Source organism: Carassius carassius, chromosome 5, assembly GCF_963082965.1.
Source record: "Carassius carassius chromosome 5, fCarCar2.1, whole genome shotgun sequence".
NCBI classification, from domain to species: domain Eukaryota; kingdom Metazoa; phylum Chordata; class Actinopteri; order Cypriniformes; family Cyprinidae; genus Carassius; species Carassius carassius.
Genome location: NC_081759.1, coordinates 1,727,544 through 1,747,920, shown reverse-complemented (window position 1 = coordinate 1,747,920; position 20,377 = coordinate 1,727,544). Strand labels below are relative to the sequence as shown.

General features: G+C 35.0%; 1 protein-coding gene across 1 annotated transcript; it reads left to right on the top strand.

The window, feature by feature from the left end:
* Positions 1-643: 643 nt before the first annotated feature.
* LOC132140572 (carbonic anhydrase 4-like) lies at positions 644-14,751 on the top strand. The gene is made up of 8 exons (XM_059549380.1): positions 644-939; positions 10,971-11,015; positions 11,121-11,285; positions 11,474-11,619; positions 11,739-11,831; positions 11,930-11,996; positions 13,195-13,358; positions 14,539-14,751. Exons 1-8 carry the CDS (start codon positions 879-881, stop codon positions 14,716-14,718), a joined length of 921 nt encoding a protein of 306 aa, XP_059405363.1. The 5' UTR covers positions 644-878; the 3' UTR covers positions 14,719-14,751.
* The last annotated feature ends 5,626 nt before the right edge of the window (positions 14,752-20,377 follow it).

Genomic DNA, 20,377 nt, shown 5'->3' with positions numbered 1-20,377 from the left:
ACTAGTGAGAGTGAAACTTGCCAACCCTTCAGTTTCTTCTTATACAGACTGTACAAGGTTCAGCGTTTTGCAGTCAGAAAAGAGAAGAAAGCCAACAGATAGTGCCAGTTATACAAAAAAAAAGCAACAGAAAAAGCCTCCAGTTCAACATCACAGATTTCAGCTGATGATAAGAGGCTTGAACTGGCCATTAGATGTCACCAGACTCACATTAATGTTGGGTTTGTGCTCAGTATTCATAACTGCATATTTCTCTTGTGGATAAAGTAGGTGTTTACTCAGGTAACTTTATACAAGATATAATAATCTCCCATATGCACAATATAAAGTATATGAGTAACAGAAATATGTTTAGAGCACAGTAAGGTTACGGAATATTGCATGTGTGTAAAGATAGGAACCAAAAAAAAAAAATGAAAATAAAACAATAACAAAAGCCTAATTCAACACTTCATACTTCCTGACTAAACATAAGTTTCCCTGAAATAGCCCCAAACAAAAATACTGAAGGGATCATTATTAAGGACTTCACCTGGAATAATCAGATTCATGGAATTGGCTCCAGCTTAGAAAAAATAATCAATGATAAATATGCAAAGTTTGAATAAGATTAACCCTGATTGGGCATTACTTATTTTGCTTATATGCTGCCATGCACAGTTGGATTATCTATAAATATAGGTTTATCTAAACTGTAAGTTGCACATTTCTACTCTCTAAGATAGATATATAGATGGATGGATGGATGCTGTGGTTATTGAGGAATGTGATGGGAGGGGCCAGCAGACTCCATCCTGACCACAGATAGATATATTACTATATAAGAGACGATCTCACTCTCCAAGGGTCACATTTGGTGGAGTCCCAGGACTTTGACGATGCGGTGTCTGCTTTCAGCTGCTCTTCTGTCTGTGATTGTGCACCTGTGCTCCGGTGCAGGTGAGTCCTCACAGCCTCTCAGTGATGCTGCTGCAGGGTGATTTACTAACTCTACAGATCTACAAGTGTTCAGTGCTGTGCAGGTAACATCACTTTGATCATATAGCCATAAGGACATTTCGAACTGATCAGATTTACTGAATGATCTAGCCTATATCAAATGTATTAGTATTCAGTAATAGCTGATGTGCATCATTTAAAGGTGAACAGACCGACTCCTCTGAGTAGCCGACTAGAAATTAACATATTCTCAAACAGTTATATAACTAGACCTTTTAAAAAGCTGCTTAGTGTTATTTTTTATGCAAAAGACACTAAAACAATAACATTTGAACGTTTAAGCAAGTTTTAAGCTTTTCAAAATTACACAATGTAAACGCATGATGTTTTTCTTTAAAACATCTTTATTACAGTTTTGAAAATGACAAATTAACACACAGTTAATTTAACCCAAAACACGTTTTTGCAGGCTATTTGAGTAAGTCTCTTAAATAATGTAAGCTTACCTAGGCAGGCAGTCACTAGCTCGTTTTCTGGAGGAAGGAGCATCTTTCTTTCCGCTCAGAGACACTCGCTTAAATAGGACGAGCTCCTAAAATCACCAAAGAGTGTTTGCCAGAGTAATGCGGTCGATGCAGAGGCATGATTCGTGACTAGAGCTGCACCTGTGCCTTCTGCACCATAGAAATGCTGTAGAAATGTTCCGTGCGTGATCTGTTAAGTGCGTCGGATTTGTCCTTTGGCGCCCTTTGCACCGAACGAAACATGCTTCCTATCAGACCGTGCTACCAAAAATATATCTGCATTAGGTAAGTTTAGGACAGGGGGTAGGTATGGACATTAAAAAAGCCTCAAACCATAGTAATACGTTGCTGGTAGCACAATCTGATAGGTAGCATTTAATTAATTTATTTATTTGCTATCGACTTGTGCAACCTATCTTTTTAATAGAAGGTGATCAATAATTATTTGGTTTTCCGAAGCAATACATTTCTCTAGAAGCGCTCTGTTGCGATAGGCTACCTCCAAAAAAGTTATTTCAAAAAGTTTGTGAGGGTCTATTTAGGCTACCTAGATGAAAATAGCCGGGTTGAATTGGTCAGGTTTTGTTGTTATTTATAAGTACTATGTAAAACAATAAAGGGATGCATAATTACAGTGTAAATAACACGGGTTCTAAACTTGTGGTTATTAAAACGTTTGAAAAGCTAGTTGAAACGTATTTGGGCAGCTAAATGTACAAAAAAGTTCTAAATAATTACAGTAGCCTATATGCTTCTTGTTTTTGTTTTTTTGTTGTTGTTGTTGTTGTTTTAGACGTGAAGTGGCTGGGCAGCGCACTGTTATATGATTGCCTTGACAAAAGGCGATTTTTATATAAAATATTTATAATAATAATAAAATAAAATAAAAAAATTGATGATTGACGGATTAATTCCAGTGGTGCCAAAACGTATTTAGACAGTTAAGTCACACTTAAAAACGTCTCAGTTGTAGATTACGAAATATCAAAGCAAGTGTCAGTTACTGTAAATAATCGACATGAATGATTCTAGCTTAAAGACATTAAAACACATGAAATCTCCTGCCTTTGATGTTAGATTTCCTGTTCTCTAGGATCTAAAGATATTTAAACACTGACACACATTTTTTGTGTCTGCTCTGAAATGACTGTTCATTGTAGAAAAGCGCTATATAAATAAAAATGACTCAACAAAAGGAAGTGTGTTCACTTTAAAACAATAGATAGAGTGTTGAAAATGAGGACAGTCGGTATTCAGTGACTTTGTTTGTTGATAGTTAGATAATGTGATTAAAACTTTGAAAAGGATGGAAAAGATAATGCAGCATTTGATGGATATCATTTCTAATGCAATGACATTCCAACCTTTTTAAGTGTGACAAGCATCCAAATATACTTTTTTTAGTCATCAAAAGACTGAATGTCTCCATTTAAGAGCCACTTTAGATGCATGTTCAAGTGCTTCTGTATAGAACAAACAAACACTTACTGTAATCTTCAAATCAGCATTCATAACTATCCATCATTTATGAATCTTTTAATCAACACACTGTCTCACGGCTTCAGTCTCTCTGTAGTAACCTGACGTGAAGTCAACTGTAAATGACTTTTAATTGAAGCATCTGCTAAATGGCAGCCTTCTAAATAAAAGGTCAGTGAATGTCAATATGATTTATGAATTGCTCCTTTAATGGTACTAATGAAGCCAGTGGGAATATTTACACGCAGAAGAACTGCATAATGACATGCTAAAATATTAAACGTAATACCTAGAGAGAAAATGTACAGAATGCAACACTGCAGATCTCACCGTCTACACAGACAGCTTCCTTCTAGTGCAGCTTCTTAACCAAAATGAAAAGTGACATGTCTTCAAGTAATAATGTGTGAAAAGCAATAAATATGAGGTAAACTTTAGCAAAAGTGTTATACCGTAGCTTAAATGCAGTCATGTGGGTAGAATATCAAACAGCATACATTTACAAAAAAAAAAAAAAACTGGCTGATATGCAGTTTGCATGCTCTGCCAAAATGCCTTGCTGTATAAATGAGGGAACTCTTCTGTCTCTAAGCAGATTTCCATGTTCACTGTGATGGTTTAGTTTTGGTTTGCATGAACCCATGTTTTCTTTGTCTTTTGTGTCGTTGTTCATCTGCAGAGTTGCGTCTTTGCTCTTTGAGATATCACCTTTTTTTTTGCGCAACTCTAAAGATCAAAGTCTGTTTGTGAATTCATATCAGTGAACAGACAGGTATTGTTCTCCACTGACGTGCGCTCCGAACTCGAAACCAATATATACCTTCATAACTCCTGCTCATTAATGCCAAATTAATTCTTAATGATCAGCAGACACAATCTCTCATCCACATTTACAGTATGCATAGAGAAATGTATGTATTATGGTCAGAAGTAATTAAGCATGAGTGTTTGCACTTGTGCCATTCACTTTTTCTGCAACAGGAAGTATTTTTTTCCATACATTTTTCCCATAGGGATTTTCATCAAGTCTCTATTTAAGCATTATAAGCCACGAGGCAAACAAACCAGCCTCAAGGAGAATCGCAACTACACAAACTTTGATTTGAAGCAAACAGGTGTTTGAAAAGCGAACAAAAAATCAAAGACACAAGAAAGTGAACTTTAATGAGGGGAAAACACTCCAATCACATGAAGCAATGCAGATGACATCATCAAATGGCGAACTAGTAATCTATTTATTTAAGTTGTTGATTATGTCAATAGAAACAGTACAGGTGCATTTCAATAAATTAGAATGTTGTGGAAAAGTTAATTTATTTCAGTAATTCAACTCAAATTGTGGAACTCATATATTAAATAAATTCAATGCACACAGACTGAAGTAGTTTAAGTCTTTGGTTCTTTTAACTGTGATGATTTTGGCTCTCATTTAACAAAAACCAACCAATTCACGATCTCAACAAATTAGAATATGGTGACATGGCAATCAGCTAATCAACTCAAAACACCTGCAAAGGTTTCCTGAGCCTTCAAAATGGTCTCTCAGTTTGGTTCACTAGGCTGCACAATCATGGGGAAGACTGCTGATCCGACAGTTGTACAGAAGACAATCATTGACACCCTTCACAAGGAGGGTAAGACACAAACATGCATTGCCAAAGAAGCTGGCTGTTCACAGAGTGCTTTATCCAAGCATGTTGACAGAAAGTTGAGTGAGAGAACCACAGTCTTATGAGGATCGTCAAGCAAAATCGATTTAAGAATTTGAGTGAACTTCACAAAGAATGGACTGAGGCTGGAGTCAAGGCATCAAGAGCCACCACACACAGACGTGTCGAGGAATTTACTGAACCACAGACAACGTCAGAGGCGTCTTACCTGGGCTAAGAGAAGAAGAACTGGACTGTTGCCCGGTGGTCCAACGTCCTCTTTTCAGATCAGAGCAAATTTTGTATTTCAAGGTCCTAGAGTCTGGAGGAAGGGTGGAGAAGCTCATAGCCCAAGTTGCTTGAAGCAAAAGGAGCCCCTTCCAAGTATGGAGTTCATGTACAGTAAATTAACATACTTTACAGAAGGCCAACAATTCACAAAAACATTTTTTTAATTGGTTTTATGAAGTATTCTAATTTGTTGAGATCGTGAATTGGTGGGTTTTTGTTAAATGTGACCCAAAATCACCACAATTAAAAGAACCAAAGACTTAAACTACTTCAGTCTGTGTGCACTGAATTGATTTAATACACGAGTTTCACAATTTGAGTTGAATTACTGAAATAAATGAACTTTTTCCTGACATTCTAATTTATTGAGAAGCACCTGTACACTTTATTTTTTCCTTTGCTGTGCTTCACAGAGTGGGCGGAGGTCTTTTGACACTATTTCCTCGCCGTGACTTTAAATTATGAGCAAAGTTGTTTTTCAACACAGACTCTGTTAAATAATGATTTTAAAATAAGTTGAAATAATGCAGGCTCGCAGCTTCTACAAAAGCATATGCAATGGATCGATTAACAACTCTGATCTAAAAGTAGGTTATAAGTTATCTTTAAAAAACTATTTTCCAATTATTTATTCATTCATTTTTATTGATTGTAGCCTTTTATTTAATATTGTCTGTTTTTGGTTGATTTATGATTTTAATTAAATCATATTTTCATTTGTTTGTTTGTTTATTTAGTGTAACCTTTTGTTTGATAGGCAGTCTGTTTCTGGTTGTTAGTTCCCTGAGAATAAAAACATTTGTTCTTGTGAATCAAAATAAATAAAAAGAAGATTACAATTTTTTATCAAATTAATGAGCGAAAAAAAAAATTTATTGATTGATTGCTTTAATGTCTTCTAATGCGCTCTGTTTCTGCTTGGTAGTTCTTGAGAATAAAAATGTAAAAAGAATAGGAATAAAATAAAAACATAATAAAAAATAATAAGACTTTTTTTTTATCTCCTAAAGCAATCTGATTATGGATGGTATTTCTTGAGAATAAAAACATAAATAAAAAGAAGAGGAAAAAATAAAATGTAGAAAAAAAAGAATGAAAAAATTTAATGTATTTATTCATTCATGCATGCATACATACATAAATTCAATATTGATTGAACCTTTGATTTAATATCTTCTTAGGCAGCCTGTTTCCAGTTGGTTGGGAAGGGACTGAAACGTTTGCTATACAAATAATTTGTTCTTAAGTTTTAATATCTGGAAGCGACTGTTGCACTTATTATGGGAATGAGATCAGGTGCATTCTGGGTGCAGGCAGCACTCAATGGGAGATGATAAACAGGACACTGGATTTCAGAGATAGGGTCAAAATATTTTGTGAGATGGAGACATGTGTCTCCATAGTGAAAGATTAATAAAATAAGAGTCGTCTATGAGCTAGCGGAGATAGATAAGAGTGCTGGACCCTCGACTCGTGTCTGTCCAGCTAATGAACAATAGAAACTCAGTTCCTGTGTATAAGAGGCATCTGAATGGCAGAAAATAACAGGTAATGATGGAAACGTGGGAACAATACTTTGTTTGTGAGGAAACAAAACAAGTGAACAGTCGAGGAAGAGTTTAATAAACATGACATGATCGATTTGATTGACACTGAAGTGACTCAAAACAAGTTTGGTGCCAAGGCCATGAACTTTTAATCTTGGTGAGGTCAATCTAAGCAATGAAAACTGATGCACTTCAATAAAGAAATGAATCAAACGAAAACTCGAAAAAAATTTAAATAAATTAAGAACAGTGATTTTGAGCTTGATAAAATGTCCATCCAAAGTTTTAACACAAACAATGAATTTAATGTGATGGATATTTCTCAGTCATGCATGGCAAAAAATCATGGCATAATTTATTAGTATTATTATAGAAATACAACTACTTTTATTTATGCATGAATTAAATAAAAATGAAAATGTGCATCACATTAAGTTTATTATTTTATGTTAAACCTATGTAATGCAAATGCATTTTATGTGCATTAATACATTAATCTTAATTTAAATTATATTTATTCTATATAAGTCATTAATGTTTAATAAATGTGAACATGCAAATTGGCTGATATTCTGATAAAAAAAATGCACATTTAAAAATAAAATGTTTTTACTTCTAATTTAACAGTCAGATCTATTAAATATGATAATTATCTAGTTTATTACATCAGTAATAAGAAGGAAGTTACTATCTTACTGTCATTCTTTCTTTTAATAAATATTTTGTCATCAGTGTCAATACAAGATCATATGAGCTCAATGAAAGTTCATCAAATCAGTTTATGAATGAATAACTTCTTGCAGAAGAGAATATCTCATGCATTAGCCAAGAAATGACCTTCCTCAACTGTGTGATGTGCATTTTATCCTCACTTTCTCTTTAAAGAGGTCTGACCAACTTTACATCCAGTCATTTTTTATCTCAGCAATGTCTCAAATGTGCAGCAACATCTGCAATTAAAAGTCAAAGATCTCAATATGAACTCAGAAATCCTCATAAAATGATCTAAGCTGCTCCGTGCACGTTAATTTTACAGCTCTATACTCTTATTATATGACAATAATCAAATAATTTGTGAATTTTCCTAAGTAATTTTAGGACTCAAGACTCAAATGCAAAAGTCAAGTCAAGTCAAGTCACCTTTATTTATATAGCGCTTTAAACAAAATACAATGCGTCAAAGCAACTGAACAACATTCATTAGGAAAACAGTGTCAATAATGCAAAATGATAGTTAAAGGCAGTACATCATTGAATTCAGTGATGTCATCTCTGTTCAGTTAAATAGTGTCTGTGCATTTATTTGCAATCAAGTCAACGATATCGCTGTAGATGAAGTGACCCCAACTAAGCAAGCCAGAGGCGACAGCCGCAAGGAACCGAAACTCCATCGGTGACAGAATGGAGAAAAAAACCTTGGGAGAAACCAGGCTCAGTTGGGGGGCCAGTTCTCCTCTGACCAGACGAAACCAGCAGTTCAATTCCAGGCTGCAGCAAAGTCAGATTGTGCAGAAGAATCATCTGTTTCCTGTGGTCTTGTCCAGGTGCTCCTCTGAGACAAGGTCTTTACAGGGGATCTGTATCTGGGGCTCTAGCTGTCCTGGTCTCCGCTGTCTTTCAGGGATGTAGAGGTCCTTTCTAGGTGCTGATCCAGCATCTGGTCTGGATACGTACTGGATCCGGGTGACTGCAGTGACCCTCTGATCTGGACACAGACTGGATCTGGTGGCCACGGTGACCTCGGAATAAGAGAGAAACAGACTAATATTAGCGTAGATGCCATTCTTCTAATGATGTAGCAAGTACATAGGGTGTTATGTGAAGTGTTTCCGGTTCCGGTTTACCTAATTAATGCAGCCTAAAAATCCTTTAACGGATTTGGATAATAAAAGCATATTAGTATGTTATGTGTATGCCAGGTTAAAGAGATGGGTCTTTAATCTAGATTTAAACTGCAAGAGTGTGTCTGCCTCCCGAACAATGTTAGATAGGTTATTCCAGAGTTTGGGCGCCAAATAGGAAAAGGATCTTCCGCCTGCAGTTGATTTTGATATTCTAGGTATTATCAAATTGCCTGAGTTTTGAGAACGTAGCGGACGTAGAGGATTATAATGTAAAAGGAGCTCATTCAAATACTGATTTGCTAAACCATTCAGGGTTTTATAAGTAATAAGCAATATTTTAAAATCTATACGATGTTTGATAGGGAGTCAGTGCAGTGTTGACAGGACCGGGCTAATATGGTCATACTTCCTGGTTCTAGTAAGAACTCTTGCTGCTGCATTTTGGACTAGCTGTAGTTTGTTTAATAAGCGTGCAGAACAACCACACAATAAAGCATTACAATAATCTAACCTTGAGGTCATAAATGAATGGATTAACATTTCTGCATTTGACATTGAGAGCATAGTCCGTAATTTAAATATATTTTTGAGATGGAAAAATGCAGTTTTACAAATGCTAGAAACGTTGCTTTCTCAGGAAAGATTGTGATCAAATAGCACACCTAGGTTCCTAACTGATGACGAAGAATTGACAGAGCAACCATCAAGTCTTAGACAGTGTTCTAGGTTATTACAAGCAGAGTTTTTAGGTCCTATAATTAACACCTCTGTTTTTTCAGAATTTAGCAGTAAGAAATTACTCATCATCCAGTTTTTTATATCGACTATGCAATCCATTAGTTTTTCAAATTGGTGTGTTTCACCGGGCTGCGAAGAAATATAGAGCTGAGTATCATCAGCATAACAGTGAAAGCTAACACCATGTTTCCTGATGATATCTCCCAAGGGGTGATATGTCGCTTTGGATAAAAGCGTCAGCTAAATGAATAAATGTAAATGTAAGGGTAACATATAAAGCGTGAAGAGTAGCGGCCCTAGTACTGAGCCTTGAGGTACTCCATACTGCACTTGTGATCGATATGATACATCTTCATTCACTGCTACGAACTGATGGCGGTCATATAAGTACAATTTAAACCATGCTAATGCACTTCCACTGATGCCAACGAAGTGTTCAAGTCTATGCAAAAGAATGTTGTGGTCAATTGTGTCAAACGCAGCACTAAGATCCAATAAAACTAATAGAGAGATACACCCACGATCAGATGATAAGAGCAGGTCATTTGTAACTCTAAGGAGAGCAGTCTCAGTACTATGATACGGTCTAAATCCTGACTGGAAATCCTCACATATACCATTTTTCTCTAAGAAGGAATATAATTGTGTGGATACCACCTTTTCTAGTATCTTGAACAGAAAAGGGAGATTCGAGATTGGTCTATAATTAACTAGTTCTTTGGGGTCAATTTGTGGTTTTTTGATGAGAGGCTTAATAACAGCCAGTTTGAAGACGAGACAAAGAAACAAACGAGAACCGAGTGCAATTTCCAAGCAATAACATTTGGGTCATCAGTGACATTTCTCTTTAATTTCTAAAATAACAGGATCTGAAAAGGAGACTCGAGGACATGAAATCCAGTCATGATGACTGAGAGACTTCAAACATCCCGTTAGTTACTTCTGTTCAGAATATGAAGATAGTTCAGTCATCATCAACAATTCTCAGATCAATGTAATATAGCCTGTGCTCATCGTGAGTCAATGGAATGAAGTCATTAACATTAATAACTTGTTTAATACACTAAAACAGTTTTTTTATGTTTTTGAAAGAAGCCTCTTCTGTGCTCCAAGGGTGAATTTATTTGATCAAAAATACAGTAAAATTGTAAAATATTATTGCAAATAAAAAAACTGTTTTCTATGTAAATATCTGTTAAGATGTAATTTATTTTTGTGATGCGGCACTGCATTTTCAGCTTCAGTCTTCAATGTTACGTGATCCTTCAGAAATCATTCTAATATGCTGATTTGCTGTTTAATTACTATCATTTATTATTGGTGTTTAATTATTGATAATGATGGGACTTATTCAATGTTGAAAGTAGAAATATTTTCAAACAATAGAAGCTTTAAATCACTTTTAAACAATTTAATGTCTTTTGTTTTTCTGGATAAACATATTAATATATTTATATTTTTATTACTCCAAACTTATGGTAGTCTATCACAGTTTCTACTAAAATATAAAGCAGAAATTTTTTTGCAGGATTGATCATAATCAGAAATGTTTCTTGAGCAGTAAATCATCATCATATTATTATGATTTCTGAAGATCGTGTGACACTGAAGACTGGAGGAATGATGCTGAAAATACAGCTGTGAATCACAGAAATAAATTATATTTTAACAGATATTCACACAGTTATTTTAGATTGTAATAATATTTCACAATTTTACTGTTTTTACTGTATTTTTATATCAAATAAATACAGCCTTGGTGAGCAGAAGAGACTTCTTGCAAAAACATCTTAATTATTCCCAATTTTGACTGATAGTGTAATACCCCCCCCCCCAAAAAAAGGCTTAAAGGATATAGTGTGAATATTGATAAACAAAAGCATAAAATTGCTGAAAATCAAGCTTTAAAGCAAATATGAAGTATTTGAGTTTACTAACTCATCTTCTATACTCACACAGACTGGTGTTACCAGACACAAGTGAGCTGTGAATCTCACTGTAAAGGTAAGTTGAGACCCTCTGAGCATTTTCTGTGTCATCACATCAACACATCAACTATCTAAGATGTATATAACTAAATCTAACGTTACCTCTCCATGTTTCTGTAAGGACCAGACCGATGGAGTGAAGTCAATGCAGACTGTGGGAAGAGCAGACAGTCACCAATCAACATAGTGACCAAGAAAACCAAGCTGGACGAGCGGCTGACGCCTTTCAAATTCACCGGCTACCAGACCGTGTTCGAGAGCACCATGAAGAACAACGGCCACTCGGGTAAAACTGCTTCCACTGATTATTGTGGTGTTTTTATCAGCTGTTTAGACTCTCATTCTGACGGCACCCATTCACTGCAGAACATCCATTGATGAGACACTGATGCAATGCTACATTTCTCAGAATCTGATGAAGAAACAAACTGCTCTGTGTGACACTGGACTGTAATGTTGTGTTTTCCACATCAGTTCAGGTCAGTATACCCATCACAGCCACAGTGTCTGGAGGAAACCTGGGAGAAACGTACAAAGCTGTGCAGTTTCACCTCCACTGGGGCAACAACGGAGGTCCTGGATCTGAACACACCGTCGATGGAGAGCAGTATCCTATGGAGGTGCGACCAACACCATACCAGTGTGGTGCTGATTCCAAAAATACTGTTTTCCTCGAGTTTTTGACTTTTATTATTACATATAAAAATCCGTATTATTATGTGTATTACTCTCTCACCAGCTGCATATTGTGCACATGAAACAAAGATACAACAGACTTGAAGACGCACTCAGAGATCCCTCAGGAATCGCGGTGCTGGGATTCTTCTATGAGGTTTGAAATGCATGTGCTTTAAAATCAAGAAATATGAGTATGCTCAGAGATGATTTTTCATTTGTTGAATAAAAAACAACACTGATTCTAACTTTCAGGAGTCGAGCAGCTCTAACAGAAAGTACGATCTCTTCACACACGGCCTGCGCAGCATCCAGAATACAAGTAAGAAAGCAACCTCAATCTGAACAACCGCTTCTACGATATTACAGGAATATTTCATGTGACATGCTGTCGATCAGCACAGACAATCATTTTGACTTGGTTTGAATATGTGCATCTCTGACACCGTTTATATTTTAAACATATATTGATGGCACTCTGATTCTTTTACTTGTGAATGCATTGTCTGCATTATTCAATAGCATCCTGATCAGGATGAATATATGCTGTAATATTTCTTTTAAGAGTGAAGCGTGTCATTTGTTTAGTGTTTCAGTTTGATGTGTCAGTCAGTCACTGGTCATAGTTTGACTTCCTGAAGAGTGAAACACTGATACTTTCATGACATTGATCTGTTTGATTGAGCGAGACGATTTATTATGACTCAACTAGTGACGTGAGCTTGAGGGACAAAAGGACGATCTGGAAACAATTGCTATCTTTATTTTGTTCCGCTTAGTGTTGTTTCTAGCAAAGAAATTACACACTTTTAATTATAATTGTTTAAAATAAATTTGATAAAAAACATGTATATATAATATTGTATTCTCTAAAACAAGAAAGTAAAATTAATTTTGATGAAATATAAATCCTGAAATCTTCACGAAAAATGTAATATTATGCTATTGTTCTGGATGTTGAATGATAACTCTGAAAGGAAGCTTTATGCATTTCTAGAAATTTCTAGAGAGATAATTTTATGCATTTGCATCGTTTAAAAGTGTGCGGTCAGTAAGATTTTTTAAAATGTGTTTGAAAGAAAGACACAAATGCTTTTATTGCTTTTATTGCACGGAGGCATTCAATCGACAGTAAAGACATTTATAGTGTTATGATTTAAAATAAATGCTGTTCTTTTGAAAAATAAATTGCATGACAGTTTCCACAGAAATATTGTGCAGCACAACTGTTTTCAACATTGATAATAAACAGAAATGTTTCTTGAGCAGCAAATCAGCATATTTTCATGATTTCTGAAGATCATGTGACACTGAAGACTGGAGCAATGATGCTGAAAATACAGCTGTGCATCACAGAAATAAATCACATGTTATAATATATTCACATAAAAACAGCTATTTTAAATTATAATAATATTTAACAATTTTTACTGTATTTTTGATCAATTAAATTCAGCCTTGTTAATCAGAAGAGACATAGTTCAACAAAACTGTCTGAATGACTCTTTTCGTTTGCGCAGATGGAAACACGACGCTCCGTAAGATTTCTCTGAATCAGCTCATTCTGCCTGAAGCCAACATGACGAACTATTACCGGTATGACGGCTCTCTGACCACACCGGGCTGCACGGAGGCTGTGGTGTGGACGGTGTTTGAAAACCCCATTCCCCTCGACAGAGAACAGGTATTATCCTCCTGCATATCAAAAACTGGACATGAACTCGTATTTAAACTCATTTAATTTGCTATCTCTTGCCATTATAGTCAGCTGTATTTCAATAACTGTTTATGCACATTGCATGTATTTTAGCATTTACTTGCATTAAACTTCAGAATCTGAAGTGAATAATACAAATAGTGCAGGTTACATTTATTAGGTTGACCATGAATGGGGTGCTACATTTTATTCAGCATCCATTGGATATTGACTAAATATCTACAATAGCTTCTTACTTTGATAAGATTTCCCCAATAAATGGACAATAATTAATATAGGAATGAGAAGAATCACAACAAACTCTGATTTGAAGAAAACCAGTATTTGAAAATCATACAAAAATAAATAACAATGTGAAATAATGGAAGAAATAATTACAAACCCGTGAAGCATTGTGAATAATAAAATGATCAACTTAAATTCTTGGTATACATCATTTTTTTATTTGATTGTCATGTTAAACAGCGTTAATTTAGTATAATTGAAATACTAATATAGTTTTTATTAGTGTTCAATTTGATTCTTTTTGTATATTGTCAGATTTTTCTGCCATCTTTTTTGTTTTCTTGTTTTAGTCATTTTGTTGTGTGTTTTTGTAATTTCTATTAGTTTTTTCATGTGTCTATTTTTTAGCAGAAATAAAATAGTCAATGTTTTTATATTCAATATCAGTTAATGTTTATTTTATTTGTAGAAACAATTTTTATGATCTTAGTTTTAGTTTATTAAAATAACTAAGATATGTAAACAACATATTTGAAGTTAATAGTAATAGTAATATATATATATACACGAGACACTAAAGAGTTATTTTGGCAGCTTGTTTTGATTTGTATTATCTTGCAGAATTATGGGTAATGCAGTTTTTCACCAGAAATTCTGCTTTTAAACAATTCTTTAAAAGAAAAGTTGAAATAATGGGAACTGATGGCTCAAAGAAAGGATCTACCGTCGAATAGCTAATTTGTTGCTCTGTTTTTTAAAGGCTAAAGAAATCATTTATCTATGGAGAAAATGAATGGGATTTTCTTTCTATTAGGACTTCAGAAGTGAGCACTTAAAGGGCCAGCTCACCCTAAAAAATCTACTTCCTGTCATAATTTTGAACCTGTGTGATAAAGCTCTGATCATATGTGTCTTCAAACAGCTCCGGGCTTTTTCCACCCTGAAGTTTCACGATGGGAACTCGATGGTGGGAACGTTTAGACCCGTACAGCCACGTAATGGGCGTGTGGTTTACCGGTCCAGCGGAGCAGCGGTCACCGCCAGCGCCGTCCTGATTCTGGCCTCCATCAGTGCAGCGTTAGGCCTGTCCCGTCCGAACTAGAGCAAGACCAACCCGATACCGACACACAATCAACACAAACCAGCAGACGAAAGTCTAGTGTTCACAGCACACGAGAGAAGATAGTGTAGAATCTGACCAGTAGATGTGTGTTCATATCTATCAATAGAGTTGGACTAAATCCACTCTGACTTTCTGTGAAGGTCTGACGGGGAATAAATGCATGACCTTTATCTGTTATAGACATCTGGCAAACACACACACACACACGTGGGCTATATTTACAAAGACTTTGATGTGCTGGAGATGTGCATTACTAACACACACAGCGATGATCAGTTCTCAACTGATGAAAGGTCACAGAGGTCAAGGGTGAAAGGTCACAGAGCCATGAAAATAGATCGGAGAGAAACCCAGAAATAGCAGGCACACAAATACATCTACATTAAATCTGAGTTTCATCGAGTGTTTCACACTTGAGTTCAAAAGAATCAAATTCACTTTAAATTAATCAACTGATCGAGAACTGAGAATTTACATTTATATGTGTGTGTGTGTGTGTGTGTGTGTGTGTGTACGTATATATATATATATATATATATATATATATATATATATATATATATATGCCTATATAAACTGTACGATATTATTTATAATTATTTAAAATGTGATAGACATGCACTCTGTATACTGTATATGTAAAATTACATTTTTAAATATGCATACATATAGATTATTTCATACAGTATATATATATATATATATTCCTGTCCAGTTTTTTTCAAACTGCTTTCAGACCCCTAAAAATGTGCCAAGTGTGGAAATAAAGGGAACCAAGTACTTTTGCATTTCTAAGTTTAACCCAGACATGCATTGCTTCACACAGACACATCACAGCGATGGTCAAAGTGAAAGCGGTGTGTTCTCTGTGACAAGATTTTGGTTATAATTAACTAGAATTTCACAACACTTACAGTCTGTGGCATGATATTTACACACATCTGGACTTGCTGTAGATGTCTTGAAGTCATGCATCTTGCGCACAAACTTATACTGTATATCCAAAAGATTCTGTTGAGTCAGTTGTGAGGACACATGACTTGTGTTTTATAAACTCTGAGGGTCTCAGACACACTAAAAGTGATGCATTGATGCTCTTTCTGGAGAAAATGAATATGATGATTAGTATTTGCTTTAAATGGCGTGCAGAGTCTACAAACAGGGAAACGTGCAATGTCTGTACTCATAACACACATTAACGTTATCTATATGTAAGTTTTCTGAACATATATGTACTGTATGTAAGGATGTTGATGTAAGCGCTGCTGTTTGTTATGTGTATTATTACTGAAAGCATTGATGAATTTGACCTCTGGACACTCAAATCAACAGCAAAGCATCACTGAATGGCCATCTCCTGCCTGTGCATATTGACATTTAATCTTCATTTACGTTGAAAATGTCAGTTTTGTCAACCCGTCAGAATGCACTGATGATATTATGATGATGTAACTGCTAATGATATAGTGAATGCATTCCAGTATACTAATAAATGGCTGCATTTCATTTTTAAATAACACGCATTCTGTCATTTTTCAGTATTTAAGACAAAGTTAAAGTATGTTATTTCTGCACCAGTGAAACTGCTTTAAGTGATCAATCATGATCAAATAAAATATATAATTTTTTAAATTAAAATTCATATGAAAGAATTGAAAACCAACTGTTAAAGCACTAAAATATGAAAGCAATACATTTAAAAAAGATCAGAGAAAAATGTCAGAATTTTGAGATTTTAAAAAAAACTCAATTACAATTTTATTTATTTTATTCTATTAATATTTTTCTATTTTATTCGATTTATTTTTTTATTTTTTTTTTATATATTTTTTTTTTCAAGGTGGAATTCAAGCTTCCATCCTAAAATGAAATAAAACTAAAATGAAAATAAATTTAAGCTTTTGTATATATAAGAATGACAAATGCACATAACAAAATTACTAAAACTCAAACTAAAAGTACTACCTAACTGAAGTAAAACTGAAGTATAAAACTACTACTAAAAACATTTCTTAGATAGCAATAGCATTGATCTCTTTAGCCCTTTAGAAAAAGCAGTGAAATAGCATTTTAAACCAGTCAAATGTGCTTCTCATAATCAAGTCACTCAGACACTATGGAGTATAAATATATGCATTGTATTAATGTAAAGTAAATGCACAAGGGATCACCACACAAAACTCCTCATCCATGAATGACCGTACACAGGGAGATAATATTTTCCTAAGGCAGAGTTCGGTGATCTCTGTCTGTGTCTGTTATCAGTGTCTCCGAGGTGAGATTTAATTGCTCAGGTCTCACATTCCCAAATAAACGAGCTTCACTACTTCAGTCTGCGACACATGTCAACATCTAATCCGATTCTAATGAACTCACACTGAACGCTGCAGTCTGAACCTGACAGTTCACTGCTTCTCCAAGGACTCGGAGACAAACACAGAAGCAGTTTTTCCTACCATAAAGATTAAGAAACAACTAATAGATTACTTATTATACACTTCAATACAGTTCTTATTTCTTATTTTCTAACAGTGTTTTTACATTGTGGACACTAAAAAATAAAAATACAAATATTTTCAGAAATCAAAACATATATATATATATATATATATATATATACAGCATACACACACATATATAGCAGTAACAGTGTTGGTGGTCTTCCAGGCTGTGAATTTGTCATCATTTGTCAAAGGATTCATCTGTGTTCAGTGTACTGTAAGTGCAGCTCCAACAGCTTTCACAGCATAATGTCTATAACACTGACATTAAACATTATAAATGCAATAAATGTCAGAATATACAGTTTGTAAAGCTCAGCTACAAGATTTCAACATTACACACATTAACATGAGACTAGTCATAAAACATCTTTCCAATATTGCATCTGTAACGTCTGCTGGCAAAGATGTAATGCGATATTTCACTTATATTGGCATGATGACGTAAATCTGCCAAACCAGTGAGAGAATGACCTGTTCACATTCCCATCCATCTCAATGCCTTCAGCCATGAATGTATACAGTATACAAGACCTGCACATCTTAGCTCTGTAAACATATTCTCTTCCACCTGACCATAAATGTCATGGGAATATTTATCATATATTAAAAGGGGCCAGTGTTTGGCTGGATTGGCTCCTACCGTATCTGCAAACAAAGCATCATTCTCCATTGACTGCTATTCAAAAAGCTGGACATTCATGTAAAATCATTCATGCAAAATTGGCATACATGTATTTTTATGCATGAAATCATACATTCATTATATTAGAAGTCTGACCAATGCACATTTCTATTCTTTTAAAAATTCACATTAAATTGCTATACAAAGAAATGCCATTTAGCATTCAATTCTATGACATTTCTAAAGATTAAATACTGAATTATAAAGTATTTATTGTACAACTTTATTTACAACATCACAGCAATCCAGCTAAATTTACAAATGTCTTTCTTATGTTTTTCTACAAAAATGTGAGATTATTTTAATGTAAGAAAATATACACATTTTACGTATAAGACTACAAATGAAAGAATTTAGCAAAATCAAACCACCTTCCATTTTTCACTGGTCTCAGTGTTCACCTTTCATGGGCTCTTTCTAAACCTGAAGACTGCTTCCTTTCACATTATTGCACAACACAAACAGAAGACTCCTATCACATCAGAGGTCTGACGTATTTTGGATCTTCCTGAGGTCTGGAAGTCTCCTAAGAAAGCACCCGTCTCTCCTGGGATCTTCTTCTTTTCTGTTTTCTCAATCAAAGGCCTTTTTGTCATGGATAGGACAGAAAGACAGGAAGAACTTTAGTGCACAAAGGCTTGTGGTGAAACAGAGATGGCCTTTTCCATGCTCTCGGCCCGCTGTGGTCTCAGCGGAGCAGATGAAGCATACATGATGGACGACTAATACATGTAAAGGTGCCTTTCTTTGACCTCTGACACGCTCACATGATCAAACAAATTCCAGAATCTCATAAGTGATATAATGACCAGCCCACCCTCAAACAAAGATGTCCATTTTCTCCCAGATAAGAAAACCAAAAAACCAACAATCTTCCCATCAGATAATAGTGAAACACCGACTAAACCAAGAGGAATTCACAGTAAAGATCCAATCTGCTGGACTCATTTATAATGCCCTGAATAGTGCAATGTGCATTTTGCAACAGTGTTTTTGGCTTCTTAATGAGTTTGTAATTAGACTTTTTGGGTTTGAAATAAGATAAATATACCCAAACATTGCTGCAAATGATATTAACACTATGTAAGTGCATTTTGACTTACTACATGGGCATATTTTTTCACTTGTTTTGTAACTTGTTTGTTCTTAAAGGAACAGTCACCCAAAATGTACTCATTCTCAGGCCATCCAGGATGTAGATGAGTTTGTTTCTTCATCAGATTTATAGAAATGTTGCATTGCATCATTTGCTCATCAATGGATGCCCTGCAGTGAATGGGTGCCGTCAAAAATGAGTCCAAACAGATGGTAAAAACATCACAATAATCCACAAGTAATACGCACCACTTAAGTCCATCAGCTATCATCTGGAGAAGACAAAAACTGCATGTTTGTAAGAAATAAATCTATCGTTAAGATGTTTTTAATCTTTAAACCATTGCTTCCTGCTAAAATATTAGTCCATAATAAAGCCTCCTCCAATGAAAAAAGTGGTCTGGTCTGAATCAGGAGAGAATCATACTTTAGCTGGAAACAACCATTTAAAGTTAAAAACACCTTAATGGTGGATTTGTTTCTTATAAGTACATCCTTTGTCCAGATGTTAACTGATGGACTGGAGTGCTGTGGATTATTGTGATGTTTTTATCAGCTGTTTGGGCTCTCATTCTGACGGCACCCATTCACTGCAGAGCATCTATTGATGAGACACTGATGCAATGCTACATTTCTCAAAATTTTATGAAGAAACAGACTCATCTACTGATGGCCACATGGTGAGGAAATGTTCAACAAATTTTCATTTTAAGTTGTGAACAATTCTTTTAAAACTAGCACAAAAAAATTAAAAATATTCTATGAAAACAACACAGACAATGCATGCAAAACCTTCTTAGAGGGAGCAGTTTATTTTTGTGGATTCCTCCTTCAGTGTTTGGCAGGGGAATAACCTAAATATTGAGCAAACATTGCAGGTCACTTGTGATCGGGCTGTCAAAAGACAACAAAATTAGTATCATGCGGTGAGCAAATCTGACAGAGATGAGCGATTGATTCAGAGTGAGTGTGACATCAGTGCTGAACAAAGGCAGAGAGGACTAACCCAAATAAGGCTGGCGTGATCATCCTGTGACCTGCAGACATGATCACAGCGTGCTCATCAGTTTGGACCTTGATACAGTGTTTCCATTTTAAGACAATAATATTTGCTTTTATGGTGATAAAGAACTATTTCAGCACATCATCTGAACTGGCACTGCCATTCGAATCTGTTTTGTGCCAAATTATAAAGGAGCTGAAATCAAAAGTTCAAGTAAATAATCAGTTAGCAAATAAGGTCATCACTTCACAAACATAGCTGTTAGAAAATGAGAACTAAAAATAACTAGAGTGAGGTTTATGCTTAAAGCAAGTGACAATATTAAATTAAAATAAATTAAAATACAATGTATCA